The sequence below is a fragment of the Lissotriton helveticus genome, chromosome 6 (assembly GCF_964261635.1).
Source record: "Lissotriton helveticus chromosome 6, aLisHel1.1, whole genome shotgun sequence".
Taxonomy (NCBI): Eukaryota; Metazoa; Chordata; class Amphibia; order Caudata; family Salamandridae; genus Lissotriton; species Lissotriton helveticus.
In genome coordinates this window covers 244,524,249-244,549,669 of record NC_136067.1, presented here as the reverse complement: position 1 = coordinate 244,549,669, position 25,421 = coordinate 244,524,249, and the positions used below count along the sequence as shown (strand labels likewise).

Genomic DNA, 25,421 nt, shown 5'->3' with positions numbered 1-25,421 from the left:
GGATTTTCAGGAAAGCCTATTGTTAATGAAATATCGAAACCATTTTCCCTAGAAGTTGGTCCATTGTCCCGTACTACAGATTTGTTACTTACGAAATCATGTCCAGAAAATTTACTTGGTATTAAAACATTGAAAGAATTGGGTGCAGTAATCTGTTGTTCTCCGGAAGGAGTGAGATTGTTTTTACGTGATTTTAAAGGACATTATGTGTTAAGAGATTTTGATCCAAGATTATTGAATGTACCACAGCATTTATGGGCGCAAGGTCCAACTGATGTAGGTTGTATGCACATTACACCATATCGTGTCACCCTGAAACAAGGAGTTGTATTACCACGAATCCGACAATACAAGTTACCACCTGAGGCTGTAGCAGCCTTATCGAAAATTATTGACGAGCTCATCGCTCAAGGAGTGGTTGTAGAAACTGACTCCAATGTATGTAATTCTCCTATCATTCCGATTCTTAAACGTACTGACCCAAATGCACCTCCAGTTTATCGATTAGTGATTGACCTTCGAGAACTTAATAAATGTATCATACCCCAGTACTCAGTGGTTCCAGATATTTCTTCTCTATTAACTACCATTGATTCTGAAGCTACGTTCTTTACTGTCATTGATCTCAAGAACGCTTTCTTTAGTGTCCCCATTCATCCAGACAGCCAGTTCCTTTTCGGATTCTGTTTAAATGGAAGAAGCTATAAATTCACACGTGCACCTCAAGGTTTCACAGAACGTCCTAGTATTTACAGTCAAGCACTTAAAAGACAACTAGACAGTATTCACATGCCAACTGACACTGCCCTGCTCCAGTATGTCGATGATCTATTGATCACAGCCCGTACAGAACACGACTGCGAACGAGCGTCACTGACAGTCTTGTATTTCCTGGCAGAGATGGGGCACAAGGTGTCCCCTTCGAAACTGCAATTCTGTGTCCAGCAAGTGGTATACCTTGGACACTTGCTGTCCAAGTGGGGTAGACAGTTGACACCTGACCGTATCCAGTTAATAGCACATCTTCCACAGCCCAAGACACAGAAGGAGGTACGAGCTTTTATCGGCCTCACTTCTTACTGCAGACAATGGATCCCTCAGTACGCACATCTAGCCAAGCCACTGATACAGTTAACAACACAGGAGGCAGCGACATCGACTGTCCTCCCTTGGACCCAGGAACATACACTTGTTTTCAATGAGTTAAAGAAAGCTTTATGTAATGCACCTGTGTTAGCGACACCAAACTATAGTAAACCTTTTACACTTTTTGTTACTGAACGTGATGGTACAGCATTATCTGTTCTCACACAAGATCAAGCAGGACAACACAAGCCTTGTGCTTATTTTTCTAGCACATTAAGGGCCAGATGTAGGTAGCCAAATACCGGTCGGTAACGGCCGAATTCGGCCGTTACCGACCGGTATTTGGCTACCGAGATGTAGGAGGACAGAAACGGGGCAAATCGGTAATTTTACCGATTCTGTAAATATACCGGTCGGTAAATTTACCGACTGGTATTTCTACAGAATCGGTAAAATTGATATGTAGGTGGGACTCTTCTGAGTCCCACAAGGCCTAAGAAATCGGTATTTTAGCATCAAATTCAATTTGATGGTGAAATACCGATTGAGGTGTGCATGCACATGTGTGCATGCACACCTGTGCCATATGACAGGCAGACCTGCCCTTAGGGCAGGTATGCCTGCCACATGGCCCCCGTACCTTTTTTGGGGGTGCTAGAGGGTGTCAAAGTGACACCCCCTGCACCCTTGTCAAAGTCGGTATTTACCGATTCGGTAAATACCGACCGGTAATGCCCCATTCATTCCTATGGGCTTCAAAACCCATAGGAATGAATGGAGCATTACCGGTCGGTATTTACCGAATCGGTAAATACCGACTTTTAAAGATTCGGTAAATCCACAACTGGATTTACCTACATCTCGGTACTTCTATTTTACCGATTCATAAATACCGAATCGGTAAAATTCGGTATTTATGAGTCGGTAAAATAGATTTACCTACATCTGGCCCTAGATCCAGTAGCCCAGGCTTTGCCTGCGTGCCTCAAGTCAGTTGCAGCCACAGCTCTAGCTATCAGACAAAGTGATTCCATAGTGTTAGGACACTCCCTGACAGTACAAGTTCCACACTCAGTGGAAGTTCTTTTAAACCGAACACAGACTCAGCACTTGACAATTGCACGATTAACAGGATATGAACTGACACTGTTCCAGCCACACATAGAAATCAGACGCTGCAACATATTAAATCCTGCTACACTGTTACCCTCGATTACCTCAAACCCTGCAACACATGATTGTGTGGAAGTCATTAACACCATGACGAAGCCAAGACAAGACTTGACGGACATTGCATTACCTGATCCAGACCTGACACTTTACGTGGATGGTTCATGTATGAGAACAAGTACAGGAGAGTTAGTAGCCGCATATGCAGTAACTACTGAAACTGAAGTCATAGAAACACATCGTACTGACACCCTGTCTGCTCAAGCAGCAGAGCTCATCGCTCTGAGCCAAGCCTGTATACGAGCCAAGAACCTAAAAGTAAACATATATACAGATTCACGTTATGCATTCGGAGTCGTTCACGACTTTGGAGTCCTTTGGCAAGAAAGAGGTTTCATGACCTCTCATGGAGCCAAGATTCAGCATGGCCCCCTCATTCAAGCTCTGTTAGAAGCAATACATTTACCGACAGCTATTGCCATTATGAAGTGCAAAGCACATACGAAAGCCACTGACACCATTTCCCAGGTTAACGATCTAGCAGATCGAACAGCCAAGCTTACAGCTCAGACTCCAAACGTTCCAGTCAACACGACAAAGACAGTTGTTCCAGTTCAGACGACTTGTATGACAGTTAAGGACCCTACACAAGACGTACTAGACATACAGACACATGCTACCCCAGACGAAATCAAGAAATGGTCTGAACAAGGAGGGGTCCAGACAGATCAGGGATGGTTGACGAAGGGAAAAGCCACATGGTTTCTCCCCGACTCTATGGTTCAAGTCATTATTAACACAGCACATAGTCCAGCACATTTAGGAGAAAAAGCCATGTTAGACAGCATCCAGAACCTCTGGTTTAACAAGCATTTACGAGCAGCAGCGAAGCAGAAAGTGCGTACCTGCATGATCTGTTGTCAGTTCAATCCAGGTAAAGGTGTCCCCGTGGAACAAGGTGGATTCCATCCTCCTGACCACCCTTTTGAAGTCCTCCAGATGGATTATATCCAGATGGACCGATGTCGAGGCTTCAAGTATGTTCTCGTAGTTGTATGCGCCTTGTCCAGATGGACAGAAGCATATCCAGTCCCAGATTACACTGCCACGACCACTGCCAGGCAGTTGGTACGCGAGTTCTTCCCACGCTATGGTTTGCCCAGGGTCGTGTATTCAGATAACGGACAGCCATTCTCGTCCAAACTCATGAAACAGGTATCACTTCTGTTAGGGTACCAGTGGAAATTCCATTGCGTACGACATCCCGAGGCAGCTGGCCTCGTCGAGAGACATAATCAAACTCTGAAAATACGAATAGCGAAGGTCTGTGCCAAAAAAGGTGTAGATTGGATGGTAGCCCTGCCGGTTGCCCTCTTCTATATGAGAATGGTCGCTCACTCCCGATCGGGTTTGTCACCTTACGAAGTAGTGTTTGGTCGTCCCCCAAACCTGTGGGGTACACCTATGCCACGTAAAATCACCGATGTTGACAGTAATATGCTGACAGATTACCTAGCTTCCTTGATGTCTGCACTACTCTCTTGTCGTTCACAGGTCGCGGCTGCCTTTCCAGACAACACCCAGGTGAAACCGCACGAGGTCGTTCCAGGCGATTTGGTCCTCGTTAGGAATTTCGATCGTTCAAGCCCCCTGGAGCCCCGCTGGAAGGAGCCGAAACTTGTTCTGATGACCACAAGGACTGCCGTGAAGCTGGAAGGCAGGAAGGGTTGGCTTCACTCCAGTCACATCAAGCGTTTCCATGGACTGCGTCCAAAGACTTTTTTCAAGGACTGCCCCGATACTGACTCTAAACTTCCCCTGTTAGAGAAAACTCCGCAGCAGGAGTATAAACTGAAATTGAGGTCTAGTAAGTCAGACAGCGTTTAATTGTTTAAGTCCCTCTCGGGTGAAGCGGTTAGACAGGTTCCTGACATGTATGAGATAGACCCACATAGTGAGAGAGATAGACGAAACTCCAAGAAAAAAAGATACTGTAAAAGTCTGCGAAGCAGATGTGTTGTTACATTATTGTTTATGTTATTTCTGAGTCTTACGATCACATGTATAAGTTATCTGCTACATATATTTTTTCCTCCTCTTGGTTCGCATGTACATTTTTCCTCTAATGATACAGTAGAGCACACTTTTAGTGAACTACCCCCTCACGAGTTATCCTACCGACTTGCAATGCGCAACAATACTTTTATTCGTATGTTACACTATTCACACCAGACCAGCAATGCCACTAATTGTTGGGTGTGTGGTCGACTCCCCCCTTACCAGACACCGAAGGGAGTTCTGCCACTCTTTCCCTATCCGTTTTCACACAATGGTTCGTGTGGAGCATGGTTTATGTTAACATCATCCTTAGACGATAAGTCCCTTCTGAATAAGACATGTTTCCCAGACAAGGAAGGTCTTTCCCATAGGACAGGGTTAGATCTAGAAAATGAAGTATATGATCTAGGTAATTTCTCCTCCAACTTCATGGTTTTGAATGTTCAGTCCGAGACTACTCCAGATTTGCCTTCTATAACAGTTCTACCAGTGAAAGGCGAATTATGTGTTAGAAAGAATGGTTCAGTACACCTAGGACACAGTGATTGTACTACTGTGGTCGAGTATAGTGACAGTGGGAAATCTACTTTCAAAGCCTCACGTCATTCTTATTTTATATGTGGTCAGACCGCATATGTACGTCTGCCCCTAGATTGGGATGGAACATGTTACATTGCCTTCCTACTGCCACCAGTTTTCCTAGCCCCATCCGATTATCACAGAAATACACATCTAGTACACGTCAGACATAGAAGGGAGATTGAGTCCCCAATTGTCGATCAGACTGAAACTGCATTAGAACAGTATACAGATTTCAATAAAGGTTTCTTCTTCTTCATAGGTCCTGTCCAGAATAGTAAATTAATACGCAGGTTAACCAGAACCCTTGAAGCAGTAGTGAATGAGACTACTTCCGCCCTAGGTGACCTAACAGAAGAGCAGTCTGCTATGAGATTTGTTGTTCTTCAGAACCGCCTTGTTCTTGACGTCATACTGGCCGATAGGGGCGGAGCTTGTAGAGTCATCGGATCTAGTTGTTGCGTTTTCATTCCTAATAACGCACCGTCTGTGTATTCAGCAATAACTAGACTTCATAAAATAGCCCATCAGCTACACCAGAATCCAGGCACCTGGACATGGTCCGGTTGGCTCTGGAGTATAATATCTGCCTGGGGATGGAAAGTACTGCTATTCCTAGGAGTAGTAGTAATGATTATATTCAGTTGTTGTCTCTGTTTACAATGTGGCCCGGCGATTTGCGGCTTGTGCGCTACATCTTGTATTCCACGTCCACGATCCCATTCCCAAAAGATAAAAGACGAGCAAATGATGCTGTATGAACAGATAGATGGTATTATGAATATTGATGTTTCCTGAAGGGAACGTAGGGAACAAGGAGGGAATGAGGAAAATCGAATTTTGCCCTGTTATGTTATGTGTCCCTACGTGTTCCCCATCATATGTTATATGTGCATGATCACTATGCATATTTTCCCCTATGACCGAATAAAGACGCAGTTATAGTTGCGTCCCACGTTAGTATGTCAGTTATCCAGTCCCCGTAAAGCAACGTGAATTAGGCTTCCAGGCCTATGTTGCCAACGTCTTTACATTGTGCACGTTAAATCATCGAATTGTACCCGTTTCTAGGCCTCACAGGGCCCGGACACCAGATTCGAGCCTCAAGTCTCCTGAACCGCTCCGAGGAGAGATGCAGCCCCGCCCGCATCCCTGACCCTTCACTTACTTCCTGCCAAGCAGCGCGGTGCCCGACTTGGCCTAGCCTGCCTGCCTGCCAAGAATATGTTATGCCTACAGTTATCTGTTCAGTTCCCCGGCTTCACATTCCTAGCTAACGAACCGCATAAACATCTTCATCTATAGTCTAGTCTTCCTGTCTCCAGGCAAGAGAATTACTGAATTAATACCCATAAGAAGATTCATAGCACCCGCAATACATGAAGAAATATATGCATGCACTAGCCTTAGTGACAAGTAGCCTTCGCCCTGATGACTTTTAGATTCAAGCAACATGTACTCCAAACACGAGATATCAGATATGCTATAGGTACAGGTCGTTCTGACATCCCAGACTTTAGTCTCCTCTTCTAGTGCTAGGAGTCAGAGCCCCCAGCTCTCCCCAGTTACACGTCATGACCCGTTTGCGCGCACCAGTAGGTTAAAGGTTCCAGCTGCCCATGAAGCCCCCACCATGTATCCACCCATTTATGACACTTCTGTGACGTTTACATCACACACCTCCGTGCACGCCCTGTGCACGCCTTCTTTTCACGCCCATATGTTCTTATCTTCCGTTTGTCACTTGTTACGCCTACTGTATTCAATGCAACTGTACTGTTTTACTATATATATTGTATGATGTTAATGAAATAGGGGCTGTCCCCTCTTTTCCTGAGATTGTCCCTTCCTGAGCCTTAGCAGGTGATGGAACCCGATGTCCATTGGCTCGAGCCACTTAATTAAAGCCCGTATGACTCAGATACCACGGATTCTGCCTCTTATTTATTGAGCTATCATTTTCAGTTAATGCATAGAAAAATAGTACCGGTAATTATTTATTTATTTACCACAAAGGTGTTCCTTCCTGCCCGTAAACAATCTCAAATGGCGTTTTTTAACTTATATGTGTGCTGCTTAAAAAGCACACATAGAAGTTGCTATACATAATTTTTTTTAATGATTGTTTATTGGCAGGAAGGGACATCTTTCTGCACATAAACAATCATGGCCTTTTGCTGTTTCTATGATTGCTGCATAACGCAGCACACATGGAAACAACAAAAACTAGGAGAAATTAAACATTTCTCCTCATTGTGCCATTGTAACACCAGGTTTTCCCAGGTTTTAATTTTGGCGCTGCCCCATATTTACGCCACCCTTATAAATATGGGGCAGCGTCAAAATCAATAGGTGTTGTGGTGGAACGCCCACCACGATACCCGTTGCTCGCCCCTTTCGCGCAAAGTGTAGCATGAAAGGGTGCCTTATTTACAAGGCTAGTAAAGGGAAAAGTGGGAAACCCAATAGACCCTTGGAGGATTAGGTAATTAATGTATAAACAGGTAAAGGTGCCTACAAGGGATTATTTTCTCTACTTATTTTCATGTTTTTAAGCAGACATCAGTGATAAGCTCTACACATTTGCTTACAGAAAGTTATTCCTAAAACTGAATTACTTATTTCAATGTGAACAGATCTGCAAAAGAATACTTCAAACAGGTGTATGCTTCTTAAAACATAAATTTATATTAAAGGGTACAAAACTTCTATGTATATATAAATATAGATCAACACAAGGATTAGACTACATCAATTACTACAAGCTATAAATGTTGCTTCTTAGGGTCATTCAACATATGAATTTACAGTCCTGAAGATAGCCTAGCAGATGCCTTCACTATATAGACCAAAACGTCGACATTTACACCTATTTCCTCTGTGCGTTTTTTCACTAAAGGATTTGTTTTCTGTATAATCAGTCACAATTTTCCTTTTGTACATATTGTTTGGAATAGGTGACCGCATTAGTGACAATGAGACTACGATAGCAACAAAATACCTCTAAATCTCAGTCACTTTGTGTTGATATATGTTTATATATATTGAATTTTTGTACCCTTTAATATTGTTGCAATATACATTTATGTTTTAAGAAGCAAACACCTGTTTGAAGTATTCTTTTATAGATCTGTTATCATTGAAATAAGGAATTCAGTTTTGTAAGTAACGTTCTGTTATTTACAAGGCATCTTTAAGCCACTTAGCGTAAAAAAAACTGACGGTTGCGGTGGCGATAGGGGCTTATAAATATGTCCCACTGTGTGTTGAGGAGGAGCAGTGTCTTGTTGGCACATGCTGTGGCAGGTGTAGTGTTGCGCTCAAGTGTTCCGTCATGACGTGACAGGAAACACTAGGAGCGCGGGGCGGGATGATGGGCGGAAGAGCATCATAGTGGTGTGAGTAAGAGCTGGCACCGGCGCTCTTGCTAATAAAAGTAATACTTAAAGTAAAGTATAACATGCCTCCCTCGTTTGTGACCCCCTAAAGTGCCTCTACAAATTGGCGACGAGGCTGGGGGATGGAGTCACGCCACGGCCAGACCACCACGCGGCAGCCGACCACAAGAGGCGGCGTTGAGATCAGCAAGAGCACGGCAGGGGAGCCACGAGTGCCCACCGCGAAGGATAACGCCGCTGGGAAAAGGAAGTGTGCATCGCCAGTCACAAGCAGTGTTCCAGGCCCAACTGCACTCTGATAATACAGTGAACGGCACCACAGTGAGTAGTTCCCCCCCACCATCGTGCGCGCATGAAGAAGGAAGCAGTGCCTGTACATCATTACTGAGCGCTAGACACAGCGACCCCTGCCCCATGAACAGGAGGAGCGCTGACAAGGGCGAGACTACTGAGTCTCACAACAGTTGCACTGCAGACCCCATCCCTAGGAGCAGCAGCTGAGGAGAGTGCCACTAGGGACAAGGAGCACAACCAGAACCCAGCCCAAGGACTGAGGATAGTCACTCGTGCCCGGGTCTCCCACACTGATGAGAGCAGAGGCTGCTATGAGAGTGTGAGAGCAACTCAGCACCACTGGGCAACCCTGGGCAGGGTAAGGTGAGAGCGGACCTGCCTGCTACAAGGGAGCACAAGCTGCAAGACAGCACCGGCCAGCACCCTACGCACCGGCCAAGAAGCCAGGTAAGCTGCATCTGGGTTGGTGGTGCCCAGGAGCAGCCGCGCCCGGCACCCACGGACCAGCGGAGGAAGGCACGCTGAGTGAAGAGGGGACAACCGGCACTGGCGCACCAGACTCAAGGCAACGCGGTTGAAGACCTCGGGCCCAGGTAGACGCACCGGGCCGGCACGACCAAAGCGCGCCAGGAAGTCCTCCGCACAGAGCAGACGACGCCCCACCCAGACGGCAGGCCGCCATGGCTGCCCAGACCTTCTCCTTAACAAACCCTGTCCCCTTCCTACCGAAACCAGGGGAGCAACCCATGAAATGGGAAGACTGGAAAGAATACTTCCTGAACTATTTATCAGCGCTAGAGGACGAAGGGGAAGAAGTCTTTCCGAGCAAGCGGAAAAAGAAGATCCTATTGCACAACTTAGGTCCGGAAGGCATCAGGGTGTACATGAACTTGGTAAAGAAGACTAGGGTGGAGGACGACGATGATGTGTTTCAGCACGCTATTGAGGACCTGGACAGCCACTATCAACCAGTGGTGTGCATCACAATCGGCCGCTTCAACTTCTTTCAACGGAAGCAGAACGTGAGCGAATCGGTGGACGACTACGAGGCGGCGCTGACAAGACTAGCGATCACTTGCAAATTCGGAGCTCTCCACGATGACTTCATCAGGGATCAAATCATCATGCACACAGTGAACACATCCACACAGGAGAAGTTATGGGTCAGCGGAGAAGCCCCCCTCAAGGAGATAATGGCCATGGTCAAAAAAGCGGAACTCTCAAAACGGTGCGCGGAAGCTGCCAAAAATGAAAGTGCCAACAAAGCCGTGGTGGGCAAAGTATCAGACACCACACCCTCAAGAGCGCAAGCAGCCGTTCACAGGAAACTCAAGGCAGCCTAAAAAGTATGTACCCAAGCCACCTACAAACTGGAAACCCCAAGGGGAGGACATGAACTCGTGTTACAGATGCGGCAATCAAGCACACGCAGCCACCGACAAATTTTGCCCTGTCTTCAGAGCCAAATGCATGTACTGCGGTATCATGGGACACTTCGAGAGGGTCTGCAGACGCAAACCCAAGAAAACGTCGATCAAATATGTGACCCAGGACTCAGAGACTGAGGTCACATATTTGTGGGGGTGAGGATGACAACGAAAGTGTACTGTGCATAGACGACCAAGTCTTAGGCATAGACTGTTCACGCACGTGTAAACTGTTGTGCGACCTTTTGATAGGGGGGGGTCCCAGTAGCAATGGTGGCTGACTCGGGTTCCCCATATACCATCATGCAACGCAGCATCTGGGACAGAGACTTCGCGCAAACCATAGGCACACACCTCCTGGCTCCTGACATCCGCCCAGTTACCTTCACAGGGGAGCCCATTCCCGTGGTGGGGTACTGTCCCCTACAATTTGAATTCAAAGGCTGCACGGCGGAAGGGAAGCTCTACGTAGCAGAGAAAGGACCTTCGTTCCTAGGATGGGTAGACCAGGGAGAACTCGGTATTCAACTGAATCCAGGGGGCACAACGCAAGTCCTGATGACGACCCCAGGGCAAGCATACAAGGCGGATAAATGGAAGGCGGAATTCCCGACAGTATTCGAGGGCACTGTTGGCAAACTGACGAAGTTTACTCACAAGAGCTGCCTCAAAGAAGGTGCTAAACCAGTCAGCCACAAAGTGAGGAACATTCCGTTTTTAAAGCAGAGAAGCAGTTCAGCAAGAGCTACAGCACTTGTAGGACAGTGGAATCATTGAACTGATCGAGAGCGCAGAATGGCTGGCACCCCTGGTCGTAGCCAGGAAACCCAACAGCAAGGTACGCCTCTGCATCGACTTGTGGGAGCTCAACAAAAATATCATAGTTGACAAATTCCCGTTACCCAGGATCAAGGAGATGCTAGCCCTTACGAAGGGCGTCAAATGGTTTTCCACCATAGACCTCACCTCTGCCTATCATCAGATCGCGCTGCACCCCACTTGCAGGAAACTAACCTCGTTCATTACACGGTTTGGATGCTACCATTTCCGGCGGATGCCATTCGGCCTTGCGTCCGCTGCCGCGGTCTTCCAAAAACGAATGCATCAAGTGTTCAGACACACAGACGGAGTGCAGTACTTCCAAGACGACATCCTTGTAAGGGGCAGGACCAAAGCAGACCATGACGCCAAGCTCTCCACAGTACTACGCATACTAAGGCAGAACGGCCTCACCGCAGAATGGGACAAGGGCAACTTTGGAGTGTCATCGGTCACGTACCTGGGACATGAAATTAGCGAGAAAGGCATTGCACCAAAACAGGCAAATGCAAAGGCCATATAGGACGCACCTACCCCCAAGAATAAGGATGATGTTCAGTCCTTCCTAGGAATGGCAGAATTCTATAGCAAGTTTGTGCCTCATTTTACCACCAAAACACACAACTTGCAGCAGTTACTAAAGGAGAAGACCACCTTCACTTTGTCGTTGACAACACAGGAAGATTTTGAGCAAATCAAAGAAGACATATACGAGGCCGTACCCCTAAATGGTTTTGACTAACAGGCGTTGTCTATTCTCACCATGGACGCGAGTGACAGAGGCCTGGGAGCAGTCCTGATGCAACAGTCCACAGAAGGTGAAATGTCGACGGTCAGCTTCGCGTCCCGGTCTTTGGCCCCAAACGAAGAAAAATTCAGTGTGGTGGAGAAGGAGATGCTAGCAGCAATTTGGCCGATGGAAAGATACCACCAATTCCTGTGGGGCTCCAGATTCCTGCTCCGGACAGATCACAAGCCGCTAGTGAAGGTACTCACGTCAAGTGGACACGTGATGGCCACGCTTAGCAAAAATGACCTTGCGGTTATTGGATTATGTGTACGATGTCCAATACATTCCAGGCTCTTAGAACAAATTTGCCGACTTCCTCAGCAGGGCAGCTGCAATGGAGAACGCACCGGTGCCAACGGCAGAAGATGATTACACCATTGCAATAATGGAGGACAAAGAAGCGGCCATAAGTGCACAAGAGTGGAAGATGGCATACGAGGAGGACACCAGCCTCACAACAATCAAACAGTTCATAATCACAGGGTGGCCGGAAAAGAAACACTTGAACACTGAACAGAGGATATTCTATGAGGATCGAGAAAGGCGCAAAAGATCTACACAGACCACTACAACAAGAGACACAATGTCAAAGATGCAAGGCTGGAGAAAGGGGAATGGGTCAGAGTGAAGATTGCTCAGTTGAGGAGGAAAGGCGAAAGCAAGTACAGCACACCACTGCAGGTCAAAGAAATGTACACCAGGTCAGCCTTATAGAGTGATGGGAAAGTATGGTCTCTAGACAGAATGTCCAGATACAACAAGATGATGAGGTGGGCGAAGATAGAAGAGACCCAAATGGATGATAGTAATTATGAGAACCTGGAGGAAGAAGAAAGTAACAGAGACACAGAGACACATAGTGGTCGCTCAGAAGACATCAACACAGAAGAAGCGAACACCACCAGGCCACAGGAGAATCCAGGAGACACTGAGCGGCAGGCAAGACAAGTAGAGCAAGAAGCAAGTGGTACCATCACCAGGGATCAACCACAGGAACCAACCAACACCAATCCACATAATGGCTGTAGAGACATGAGGGCAGGCACCCTGTCGAGACAGACCCGCACAGGCAGGACCGTGGTACTGCCCAAAAAGTATCAAGAGTTCCACATGAAGACCTAACCACTTTGGAACTGAACTATCCTAGTTACTACCCAACGAGTTGCATTCTTTGTAGTGTTGTTAAAGGGGGAAGATTTGTAGTGTTGCGCTCTAGTGTTCCGTCATGACGTGACAGGAAACACTAGGAGCGCGGGGTGGGATGATGGGCGGAAGAGCGTCAAAGTGGTGTGAGTGAGAGCTAGCACCGGCGCTCTCGCTAATAAAAGTAATACTTGTAAAGTATAACGTGCCTCCCTCGTTTGTGACCCCCTAAAGTGCCTCTACAGCAGGATGTTCAATTTCCTCCACGTCAGCCAGGCACCCAGGAAGTAATCGCTATTGTGCCGAGCACCCTGCATAGCCCAGAGTTAAACAGGAGGAAGCCGGTGCTCGGGAATCGACCACCTGACTCATCCCCTAGTTCTGACCTTGATTCCTGCTGCTGCGGTGTCCTGACGAGGCAGCCAGAGCCTGACTCTGACTCTCGGAGACTTCAATAAGTAACAAATCAATTTAATAAAACCTGCTGCTGACATTTAAAATGATTGTTACTAGAATGGGGGGGAAGGGGGCCTCCAGCAGGGCATAGCGCCATGCACACTTCCTTTTCCTTCGTGCATGCGCAAAGTAAAACTAGGGCCTCGAGGGGGAAGTACGGACAAGCAGGATACCCTTTGTTAGAGTTCTACATTACAGAGTGCCAAAACATGTTTGCTCAAAATCATATTTTACAAAATATTATTTTTTCTCTGTGCTGAATTGGAGTTTCCCAGAAGGCGGACTTCTCTCTGAAACCACGCTCTCCCATAACTCGGGGATCGATCTGTTCACCTTTAGTGCAGCACTGACTGTCTCTTCTACCAGATAAGACATCCTTTCCATATGCGTCCAAAGATAATGTAAACATTTTAAGTAAATATCCCCAAGCAAGTGTGTGGGCTTGAAAGACTAAAATACAAGACAAGACAATTGCTCAGGAATATATTTGTAGCATCTACCAACTTGAAAAAATAGTAGAATTTTTCCAAGTAGTTTACTGGGCGGATTATTTAAATGAAAACAATTTTTCCATTTTGTTTTATGAGTTATAGGTAACAAATTGGCATTCGGTGGTGAAATGAATGTGAAATGCCTTTCGCCCTTCAACTATTAGTGAAGAATGTAGTGTCCTGCGGGACACGTTCTAGTGTCCCGCAGGAAGATGCAATCCCAGCCACTCCCTCGAGGGCTGGACACACTGCATCCACCCACCCATCCATCACGGGTGCCACGAGTGACGTGGCCCCGTCAATAAAAGGGCCCGGGTGCACGGGCTCATGGCCTCATAGAGTAACTAAGAACACTGTGGCTGCGTCAGTAATTTATTAGTAAGTGGGCCTAAGGCCCATAACCCCACATTGGCGATGAGGCGGGTCTAGCCCATGTGCCCGCATCTCAGCGCTTCATCGTCCCTCATGGGGAGGGAATGCACCCGGGATGTGACTTTGCCGCAGCTGGAGGAGCGAATTTGTCACCATCATGGAGTGACGACCGAAGATTGGCTATCGCTCACCCTTCCTGGCTCGGGTGAAAAAGGAGAGGGAATGCCGCTACCCAGCTCCGGCGAGAGCGTGATGAGCCCGCTGCCGCACTCATCCTGCCACAGAAGGAACTGAAGAGCCCCCACCGAGATGCTTGCATTACCCCCGAGTGCAGTGGCGGTAAACCGCAGCGTCGGCCGGTTGGGGAAGAGTCGCGGTGCTGCAGAACCCCCCTGAAGCACCCACGCAGGAGGGTAGTGTGGGCCACCGGACGGCACCTCAGCAGAGCGCAGGCATCAGCGAGCCCCCGCCACAGAAGAGTGCCTGCAGACGCCGGTGCGGAAGAGCAGCTGTAACACCGGAGGTAGGACTAGGATAGCTGCTGTAACCCACAGTAACCACGAAGGGAGAGACAGTTTGATGCCGGTCCAGGCACAACACCCCAAGTCAACTGCAAAGCCCGGCGGAGTATCAAGGAGGGGAAAGAGGAACTGGAAGTGGTTCCACATCAGCCAGCAGGCAGACACACTGCAGTGATGACAATAGTGCTGTCCAAGCATAGAGAACCTGTAAACACAGCAGAGAGCACTCACGTAGCCCGAAGCTGCCCCAGTCACACTGAAGGCAAGATGCAGCTACAGAGAGTCCAGCAGAGAGGACTCCGCACAGCACCATGAGACTGCAAGCCCAAAGCAGCCAGTGGTTAGAAGTGAACACAACCCTGCACCCAGAACAAAACAAAAAGGAGTTAGCAGGCACACACACCCACTGAACTGATCACGGCGAAGCACAACCATAAGGAGAGGACAGAGTGGGAGACACAGAGCACTGCTTAAGACGTCACAGCAGTAGGCCGTTAAGAAGAGTGTCACCGGCCCCCATGGACTGCATGTCAGGTTGACATAGAGAGACTGCTCACTCTGCAGAAAGCCTGCATGAAGTTTGCACAGGCGCCACCACGCAACGTCCAGTCAAAGCAAGATGACTAGATGGCCAGAGCAGCAACATCGACAGGAATCAGTGTCAGCAAGGTGATCACTGATCGAGCAACAGCTCAAAGGAGTCTACCCCACCAAAAGTGCAAGAAAAGACTGGTGCAGAGAGTGCGCCACCAGCAGCGGCCCAACGCCACCACAAGTGAGAAGAGCGCGACATACGCCCCTGGTGATGAACGACCACTGCCACAAGGAGGAAAAGTAGACACACACAGTGCCAGAAGAGAGCGCCCTGGCAATGAAGAAGCATGCTCAGCCCGAAGTGTGTGGGACACGCGCCCAGAAGAACGTCATTAGAGGTGAACACCCAGGAGGAGAACAAACCTCTCTGAAGAAAGAAGCACTGCTGGAATCAGCAGGGAGATTCCCTACATCTCCACAGCAGTGACAGCAATGAAGCTCGGAAGGGGCCAAACGCAGAACAGTATCCTCCCTCACACTGCCTCAAGCATGATTCATCAGTGACCGAAAGCTGACGAAAGGAGAGTTGTACACCACACGTCGCCAGCCACCACCACAGCTCACCACGGTCCATGGAAGCTATTCCCTGAAGATGGAACAACTGGAGGAGAAGCGTCAAGAAGCTGCCTGAAGAAGGAGCACCCAAGTTGAGTGGCTGCCCACCATGCAGCCGAGAAGAGCGACTGAAGGTTCACCAGAATAGTCCGGAGACCATTGAAGTTAATAGGCCAGTTGGCCTTGTTAGAACATGTATGTATGTATTGTATTTCGATTTATATAGCGCACTAATCACCCAGAGGTCTCAAGGCGCTTGCTTAGGGAACCCGTCCTGGTATTCCCCTGTGTGATAACCCCGGCAGGGTATCCACAAGGTGAAAGCCAGGCATCCCGCCGCGAGGGGCCGTAGTGGAGATTAAGCAAGCTATTGCCCAGAGTCGCAGAGTGTGAACCCGTGAGTTGAGTAGGCACCGGAACGAGAATTATCGAGTCCGTGGATTTTTTAGCCCAAGACCCGCCGAGGCGGGGAATTGAACCCTGGTCCAGGATCGATCTCAGCTTCCGGGTCTGCCGCCTCTAACCCCTGAGCCACACTTCTCCACATGGTGCATGGTACATGGTGCATGTTACTGCCCCAGGAGAAGAAGAAGAGTGGAAATCGTGGAAAATGTTACTGCCCCAGAAGAAGAAGAAGAGTGGAAATCGTGCCACCCAGAAGAGCTGGACACCCACAGGTGCGTCAAAGACCGTGAGAGGAGAATCACAAGGACTCGTGGCACCACAACCCAAGAACACCTCCAAAGACACCAGACAGACACCAAGGCGGACCGACGGCCCTGGCGACAGCACCAAGGATAACCACACTTAAGCTGCAGCAAGTGCAAACCGAGTCTCATCCCACCACTTCCCCAGGTGAGCGTCAATCGGCGTCCCTGCACACAGGCTCAAAGGAGAACCAAGAGTAAGCCACAGCAAGCGCAAACTGAGTCTCATCCCAATCCGTCCCCAGGTGAGCGTCAATCAGCATCCCTGGATACAGCCTCAAGGGAGAACCAAGAGTAAGCTGCAGCGAGCGCAGACCGAGTATCATCCCAAAGTTCCCCCAGGTGAGCATTAATCGGCATCCCTGGATACAGCCACACGGGAGAGCCGAACATAATCCGCAGCATGCGCACACTGTGTATCACCCCAACGCTTCTCCAGGCGACCGTCCACCCCAGAGTGTCAACAGTCTAATTCAAACGGCATCCCTGCTACTGACTGCAGATGCCATGGGTGAAGATCGGTATCGAGTGTCTTTTCCTCACACCGCCTCAAGACGGAGTCAGCAGTGGCCCCAAGCCAGGCAAGAGAGGATCCACGCACCCTATGTGTCACGCCATCACTTAAACTCAACCTCAGCAAGGTGGAGGCACAGGGCTGCCAAGTCCCTCCTGACATCCAACTCTTCCAGCAAGTCACCACCACCTGTCATCCTGAGTCACCACATGGCTGGCAACCGCCATCACGCCAGCCATCAGCACATGCGTCAAACACCACTCCAAGAGTATCGATGGACTGGAGTCACCAGCTGTTGACACACCAGCCGAGAAAAGAGACCAGAGGCTACCTGTGATCTGGACACACCCTAGAGCTGCGGTAGCGAGAGCAAGCATCGACCAAGACATCTCCACCTTAGAGGGTTGCACGTGCGACCAAGTAAAGGCTCCTCAGTGGTCCAGCAGCTGCACCCAGTCGGCACACAAGTGGCCCCAGTGTAGCCTTCCTGCAGTCCCGCAGCAACCCCGGCAACGGGCCTCTCCAGGCGGGAGAGTGAAAAGAGACTTTGCCCCACCGACGGGTCATCGGTTGCAGCAAAAAGGGTCCACAGAGACAAGTGATCAGGCAACACCTCCACGAACCGTCACCATGAACTTCATCCATGATCATGACGCATCCCATTGAAACATTTGTTTGAATTAACCACAGACCATCACTGATGTCGACAAAAGGGAAGTCCGGCAAGACATGTCATCACAAGTGAACTGTTGCTATGCAGCGAACATCTCCAAGCCTGCGGTCGTGTCCTGAACCCTTCAGGTTAAACTACGAGTGCCAACCGAGAAGGTCCTGCTGCAGGCAGTCATCAGCTCACGTCTGGCGTCTTCCGACCCCCTGCCTCAGAAGACTGATGGACCCTGTGGTGTTTTAGTTAATTGTTTTGCCCAAACAGGTTGGGCTAACATTTTGTTTGTTCTTTAATAAAGTTGAAAAGGAATGTAGTGTCCTGCGGGACACGTTCTAGTGTCCCCCAGGAAGCTGTAATCCCAGCCACACCCTCGAGGGCTGGACACACTGCACCCACCCATCCATCACGGGTGCCACGAGTGACGTGGAACCGTCAATAAAAGGGCCCGGGTGCACGGGCTCGTGGCCTAATAGAGTAACTAAGAACACTTTGGCTGCGTCAGTTATTTATTAGTATGTGGGCCTAAGGCCCACAACCCCACAAAGCTTAGACTTTTATCACACTAATAAAGGAATGTGCGAGGCTCATTACACACTTCCTTGCGAATCAAATCACTAGTCCTTAATGCTTCATTGAGCTCCTCATTTCGGAGTGAGATTGATTGACTTGAATAGAAAATCAGTTCCAAATGCCTGTATTTCTTAGGACGTTGTTAATGGGAGCCGGTCTGACATTATGGGGATACTACGTCAGGCTTAACAATTAAGGGGATGATTTCCAAGCCCCTTGCGCCGCCAATACGTCACTTTTTCCCATATTAAAAGTGGCGAAACGACAGCGCAAGGGGCTTGTAAATAAGCTCCTAAGCGTTTATTTTATGCCGGCCATTAGGAGAACATTGGTTTTGAGTGTCTAAAGCCAAAAAACATTAAACCGCACACACTGTAATTGTTTTTCTGCTCTTTAGTTCCTCCAAAAACCTTTACCCGTCAAGATTATTATTGTTGTGCTCTGGCGAAGCAATCTCCTGAATACTATTTCATTCTTTATCTATTTATCTATGCATTTATTTATTTTTTATATAGTGTAGATTTTACCCAGAACCCAGATTAATGTTCCCGTTGGAAAGAGGTCAGAGTTATGTCTACTGTCAGTTTTGACTCTCGCTATAAAGTAGCACGGAGGGTTAATATGATTACTGCAAAGAAAGTCTGCCAGCATTTATAGAAGTGCATTAATGTGCATAGCTCAGTGGGTTGATGCTTTTGTGGCAGAGATCAATTTGTGCCTTGTGGGTCAGCTGCCCCTGGTGCTGAGGTTTGGGTGGAGAGTGGTGATTATTAGAATGTTAGGTTCGAAAGCACCAGAGTTCGAGTTTCTGATTGCACTAAGTGGGTGTGATTTCTGATAGTTGTCTGTTACCATGGACATCATTGCATGATTTTGGTCGCGAGAAAATGTCACTCATAGTCAGGGCTTTAAGTGGGCCGGGTCTCAAGGGGTCTGAGCACCGGCAGTTTTTTAAAGGGGGCCTTGAAACGGGTCTCTGTCGGGCTCTGTTTTGGGCTCTGTTTTGTGCGCTGGCACAGGTGATCCGTTTCTTTCCAGACTGCAGTGACAGCAAACTGCTGTCACTCTAGGCCGGAAAAAAGAGCCAGGGCGCAAAACAGCCCGATAGAGACCCTTTACGAGAGAGCAAGCACATCGATGTGTGCTGCCCAAACTGCTCACTTCTCACTACCACAGAAGTTACAGCATGACGTCATGCCAGGTGAAGGTTGTGGGGGAAGGGAAATCCTTTTAAAGAGTCATTTTCCTTCTGAATTTCCTTCTCTCTCTGAAACGCAAGAGCAGCAAAGTTGTGGTAGGGTCACCAGGGCTTTAATTGGAAGCGTTTTCAATATTATATGTAACAAGCCATAGTTGCAGCTTATTTATCTTATGCAACTAATAACAATTGACAAAGCCAATAGTCCTTACTACTTGTAGGTATGATGTTACTTGTTGTATCATATATCTGGATGCAATGGCAGAAACAGCAAAATACAAGTGAGGCGGCACACTATGCTAAACACAGATTTTTAGCATAAGTGTTTTAAAACCACGCCCCTAATTACACTGGCCACGCCCATTTGAGAGACCCCCCAGTTTTTTAATCCCACTTAAAGCCCTGCTCATAGTCTTTAATGTCACTCATAAGTACATTGAAACTATGAAAATGTCACACATAAGCAATCTGAAACCTTGGCAGCTATCCTGTATAAATCTGAGTACACTTATGAATTGTAAAATTCTAAGAGCAAAATTACTTGGATTTCTTTGATTCGCTTTTCTTTCCGGTGACGCCGCAGAACAGGCGCCCGCAATTTTGTTTGCAGTCAATCACTTGGTATATAATCGGGTTGTACATGGCGGCTGATTTCGCTAGTAACGTCGGTACGACTGAAAAGTAGAGCGGAACAGAGTCTGGCTTTCCGAAGGCTGACCACACTGAGACAACAGCATACGGGATCCAGGCGATGAGAAATCCTGCGCAGATCAACATTGCCACCTAGTGGGAGAATAAAGAATACAACTAGAAGGTAAAATTTACAAATGTCACATAATCTGCATTTGATGTATTGGTTGAGACATATGTCCCTACAACACTGTCACTTATTCATTAATACGCTATAAATTGTACACAGCAGTAACCTTAAGAGTGACCGCGACAGGGAAACGTACCATCTTGCATTCAGACCAATTTGTATCAAGTGAAAGGTATCCCTTCCTGTAACATACACAATGATTTTTTGGATCGTTGCAACACAAACACGATTTGACAATATGAGCTTGAAATTCAACAAACTGTCTTTTTTTTAAAAAGAGCAAACATGTGATTTTACATATGACAGTGTAGGGTGCCAGTAAACATTTATTAGCCTATCCCTGGAACCCCAGCTATCAGTATTGAAAGCTTTGGCATCTAGAAGGGATTCTTTTTTTGCCCCCACTCACGGCAGCCTAACTTACCTCGGTGGGACAGGGGTCCCGAGGTCTCCATTACAAGCACTCTGCCACCAGGCTGCTGCTCCGTCCAGGGGAGACTACAAGCCCCAGAAGCCCCGGTTGCCCAGCTGCTGCTGTCTGAGAGGGGGAGGCGCCACCACTGCGTTATTTAGCGCTGCCTCTCCCCTCCCAGCACGAGGCGCGCGCAGGCGTCCCGCGGGCGGTGCTGGGGCCAAGGGCGGGCCCGTCCTAGCACGTCAGCGCCAGGCAGAGGCAGGGCAGGGCCCGCCCCCCCCCTAACATCAAGCACTAGAACGAACCCTGGGACTAGAAGTAAGGTTTTGAGCGTACTAATTACGGTGCCCACCCTGCTTTGTGAGTAATCAGCGGTCCTCAACCTCTCTCTGACTTATCTTAGACACTAGTGACACTATTCCCCTTGAAGTTGTACCCTAAAAACATTAACGTCGTGATAATACCCTTGGATCACGCAGTGTTTATGTTAGCTTTTATCGTTTTAACAGCCTAACCATTTTATTTACATATTTCATGTGCTTTTAATTGTATTGCTTCCTGTTTTTAGTGAACCCCAGCTAGTTTGATTATTGTTTGGCACGTGTCACTCTACTACAGGTCGTCCTATATTGCACTTTATCGCTAGCAGCAAAGCACGTGTCACTTTAACTTTGGCCACTATATATTGCACTTTCAGTGTAGCACGTGTCACTTTAACCTTGGCCACTACATATTGCACTTTCAGTGTAGCACGTGTCACTTTAATTCTAGCCAACTTAGATGACATTATAGTATTAGTGGTGAGGCCTGTAATTAGTATTCCCTCTACATATACCACCATGGCAAGAAGGAAGCCCGCTAAGCTAAACATTGATAGACCTTGCACAACAGTTGAGACATACTTGGTCAAAGCCGTAAGCCCCCTTTCAGAAGAGATAGTTCGCACTGAAAGACGCCTGTCCATGAGATCTAGTAATTTGGGGGCAGATCAGGGGCCCGAGGTCAGGACTATTCCCAGCCAGAAACTGCTCGACAATTCAACTAACCACACCTTGTTAGTGGAGGAAACAGTTCCTGACGACCATAGAGATGAAGGTACTGCTGGGGAGTATACCCGATTATCTTCGACCCCTACTTTGATTATCACGGGTAGCCCTGTACCCAAGAAAACGACTAGGGGCCGTAGGAAAAATCACATAGAACCAGAGAAGACCAATCATAGGACAAAAAAAGTTAATAAGAATTCTACTATTGAGAAAGTAGGTCCTTGTGTTACCTTAGATCCCCACCAATGTGGCCTATCCTTAGCGGATATTTCGGAAAGGGAAACATCCTTTACAACGCAACTTTTACCATGCAGTGCCTTTACGACGCAACTTTTACAACGCAAACCATTACAACGCATTGCGCTGGGGGGCACTCTAGGATAGGGAATAGGTTTAATGTACTATCCAACACCTTCCCTACTATCCACGGGGACTGGAGTTGGAATAGTAAATTAAACAATTCACTATCCAGCGCCCCAAAGCACTATGCGCTGTAAAGGCATGTGTTGTAAAAAACACGTTGTAAAGGCATGCGCTGTAAAAGCATGCATTGTAACGTCATACATCCTTTCGGAAAAGGTGATAGAACTATTGAGACCACTTTACGCTAAGCTCGATGATTTGGCTAGAGAAATACATAAGATTAGTGGATCCCTGGATAGCATCAAAGATAGATTTGAAATTGAGGTGAATAGAACACTAGAGAAAGCTGCTGTTGTCGGCCCCTTAAATCAGACTATTACACATGATGGCAATCATACCAATAACACCAAGTCTGATAACCTTAGAGCCGTAGTCCGAGAGGATGGGAACCCTGTCACTTTCATTAATATACCCCCTGAATGTAGTGCTTATGTGGCAATATTGGCCAATGTACCTAGACTCCAAACGGGTAAGGTAGAGGACCATGATTCACTCCTGAATAAAGTAGTGTATTGGTTAACAAATAATTGTGGCTTTCCTATGGAAGGGGTAAGCCAGATCCTGACCACACGTAGAGTGGGTTGGATTGGGCCCCTCAAGAAATGTTTTGAAGTGGATTGTATTATTATCAATTTTCGGGCCCCAAGTTGGGCATACAACTCACTCATAAAGCCCCCATTACCATGATCACTGGAATTTAATACTACTGTCCTTCCTTTAGGGTATTTCTATAGACATGTGATGGCGATGCACGGAAAGGGCCATTAGTCTAGAAATGGACCTTTGACAGCTCCTGCCCGACCCTTGTCTTACCCAATTTTGCTATCCCAGTTGCCAATAGGTACCAACCCCTGAGTAACCTTGACCTTAATGATTGACGTAAATGGTCCACCCAGTCCAGGCAGATAGCCCAGGATAGAAATGCTCTAGGTAATTACAAAAGGGGTAAAAGGCCTAACGGTAATTCATTTGATATGACCAAATACTGTCTGATTGAGCAGGGGGCGATGCTACCAAGAAATGACTCACAGCCCCTCAATATTTATAATGAGCTAGCCTCCGGTATAGTAAAATTACCCATTATTAGTGATGGGGAGGGCCGTGTAGTGTCCCCCGTGGATGTAAACGAAGTTAATACCTGTAATGGATATCAAGTAACTACCTGGACTGTTTCCGGTTTTAAAAGTAAAATAGGTACACCTTCCTGGTCTGATTTTTTAGCGGCACAACATGATATCATATGCCTACAAGAAACATGGAGTATCGATTCAATCTATGTCGAAGGTTTCACCTCCCACTGGCTCCCAGCCCAGGCATCCTCCTCAGGTAGAGCTAAAGGGGGTCTACTGATCCTAGTTTCTACCTCGCTGACAAAATTTAGGATTAAGAGATGTATTAATGTTGGTACCCATTCTCAGATTATGTGGCTGACATCTAGTGTGGGCAAGGACGTTATACTGATTAATTTTTATAATATTGTTTTTAAGTCTCCAAGAGGGCAAGTTGTTCATGCCCTGGAAAAGGAATTCGATAGGTTGATTAACACCATTAAAGACCCGATTATTTTCCTCTGGGTAGGAGATTTTAATATTCGTGTATGCCCATTTTCTTTAACTAAAGTCTGTGGGACTAGGAGAGGGGACTTTGATGATAGTTATATGCATTTCCCTCACTGTGAATATGGTGTAGCTTTAAATAACACAATGGAGAAGTGGGATTTGGAATTGATGCCTTGTGTCATGGATAAACTACAGGTGAAATGCCCCACCTTTACAGGAAGGAATGCTACGTCCAATATCGACCACATTATTATTTCATGTAATAGTTCACCCTGGTTCTACCTACCCTGGATAACGACCCAACCATCTAGTGATCACAATAGTGTTTCTCTCTATCTATCTTGTTGGGGTCCTAAAACAGCAACTGAGGTTTCTACCAGCCCGCCTATAGTCCCTACTAGACCGAATGATGTTTGAATAAAATGGGCTGGTCTAGATCCTATAGAAATTCAGCATGATGTCATCAAATGCTGTCAAAGTGAAATACAAGTATGTCTAAGGGTCGAGGTTGACCCCATATTGATTCTTGCTAATTTTATTAAGATCAACAACGCAATTGAGGGCTTATTGATTAAACCAGCCCAAGGGTGTAAAAAATCCAAGGTTAGCTGGTTTGATAGTAATTGTACTACGGCCCTAGGCAACTTGAAAAAAGCTCTAAGGGGGGAACCTCGTAATCCCGACAACATTAAGGTTCTACGTGCAGCCTATGTTTTAGCTACTAAAATTAGGAAAGCGGAGCTCCAAGAAATAGCATGGGAAGACCTAAGTCAAGCTGCTGAAACAAAAAACAGTAAATTATTCTGGGATACAGTTAATAGCCCTTTCCTAAAATATGTACACATACCAGAACTTAACTCCCACGTTAATTGTAACAGTTGGGTGGAGCATTATTCAAAATTTTTAATCCCATTGCCAGAGAGGACTCTTTGGCACCAAACCTCTAATGGAATGGCCAACTATGCCGTTGTCAAGTAAGATTGACGAGGTTATTGAGGCTATAACTAGCAGTAAGGGGAGGAAGGCACCGGGACCCGATGGGGTCCCGATTGACCTTTATAAAAATGAAATGGCCCTATGGCCCCCGCTTTTAACCAGAGTTTTTAATATTGCCGCTGAGACCCAATTTCTTTCATCATGGGGTCAGTCAATCATAATACCTATTTCTAAGAAGGGGGTTAAAACAGATGCTCGTAATTATCGCCCGATTTCCCTCCTGGATTCCTCTATAAAGATTATGAGCCGGGTCATGCTCTTACGACTGGAAGCCTGGGTAACCGAGAAGTCGATCCTTACGAATGTACAATATGGTTTTAGAAAACGAGTTGGCACATTAGAGCAGTGTGTCAACCTGGATCTATTGATTGGTAAATACACCATAGCTAAGGAGGGCAATTCATATCTATGTTTTGCAGACCTTAGTAGTGCATTCGACCTGGTAGACCACTCAATCCTATGGCCTCTATTACTGGAAATGGGCGCACCAAAAGAGATAATATATTTCCTGGCCAGATTATATGAGGAACTAGCCAGTAAGGTGAGGGACAGATCTTTAGGCGAATATACCCCTCCCTTTAAAGTTAAAAGAGGCATCCGCCAGGGCTGCGTCCTAGCCCCACTACTTTTTTCAGTATTTATTAATGAGGTGGACGCAGCTCTAAAACCAATAGTGGTGGATGCCCCGAGGGTGGATGGTAACCCTATCCCTATTCTTTTATATGCTGACGATGCGGTTTTACTTTCTCG

General features: G+C 47.1%; 1 protein-coding gene across 1 annotated transcript in view; it reads right to left on the bottom strand.

Annotated features, from left to right (window-relative positions):
* The window catches only part of OPN5 (opsin 5), a 463,602-nt gene that overhangs the window by 23,243 nt on the left and 414,938 nt on the right, over positions 1-25,421 (bottom strand). The window contains exon 6 of the mRNA XM_078646756.1: positions 19,954-20,195. Coding sequence (XP_078502882.1) covers positions 19,954-20,195 — 242 coding nt within the window. The remainder of the gene's footprint in view (positions 1-19,953; positions 20,196-25,421) is intronic.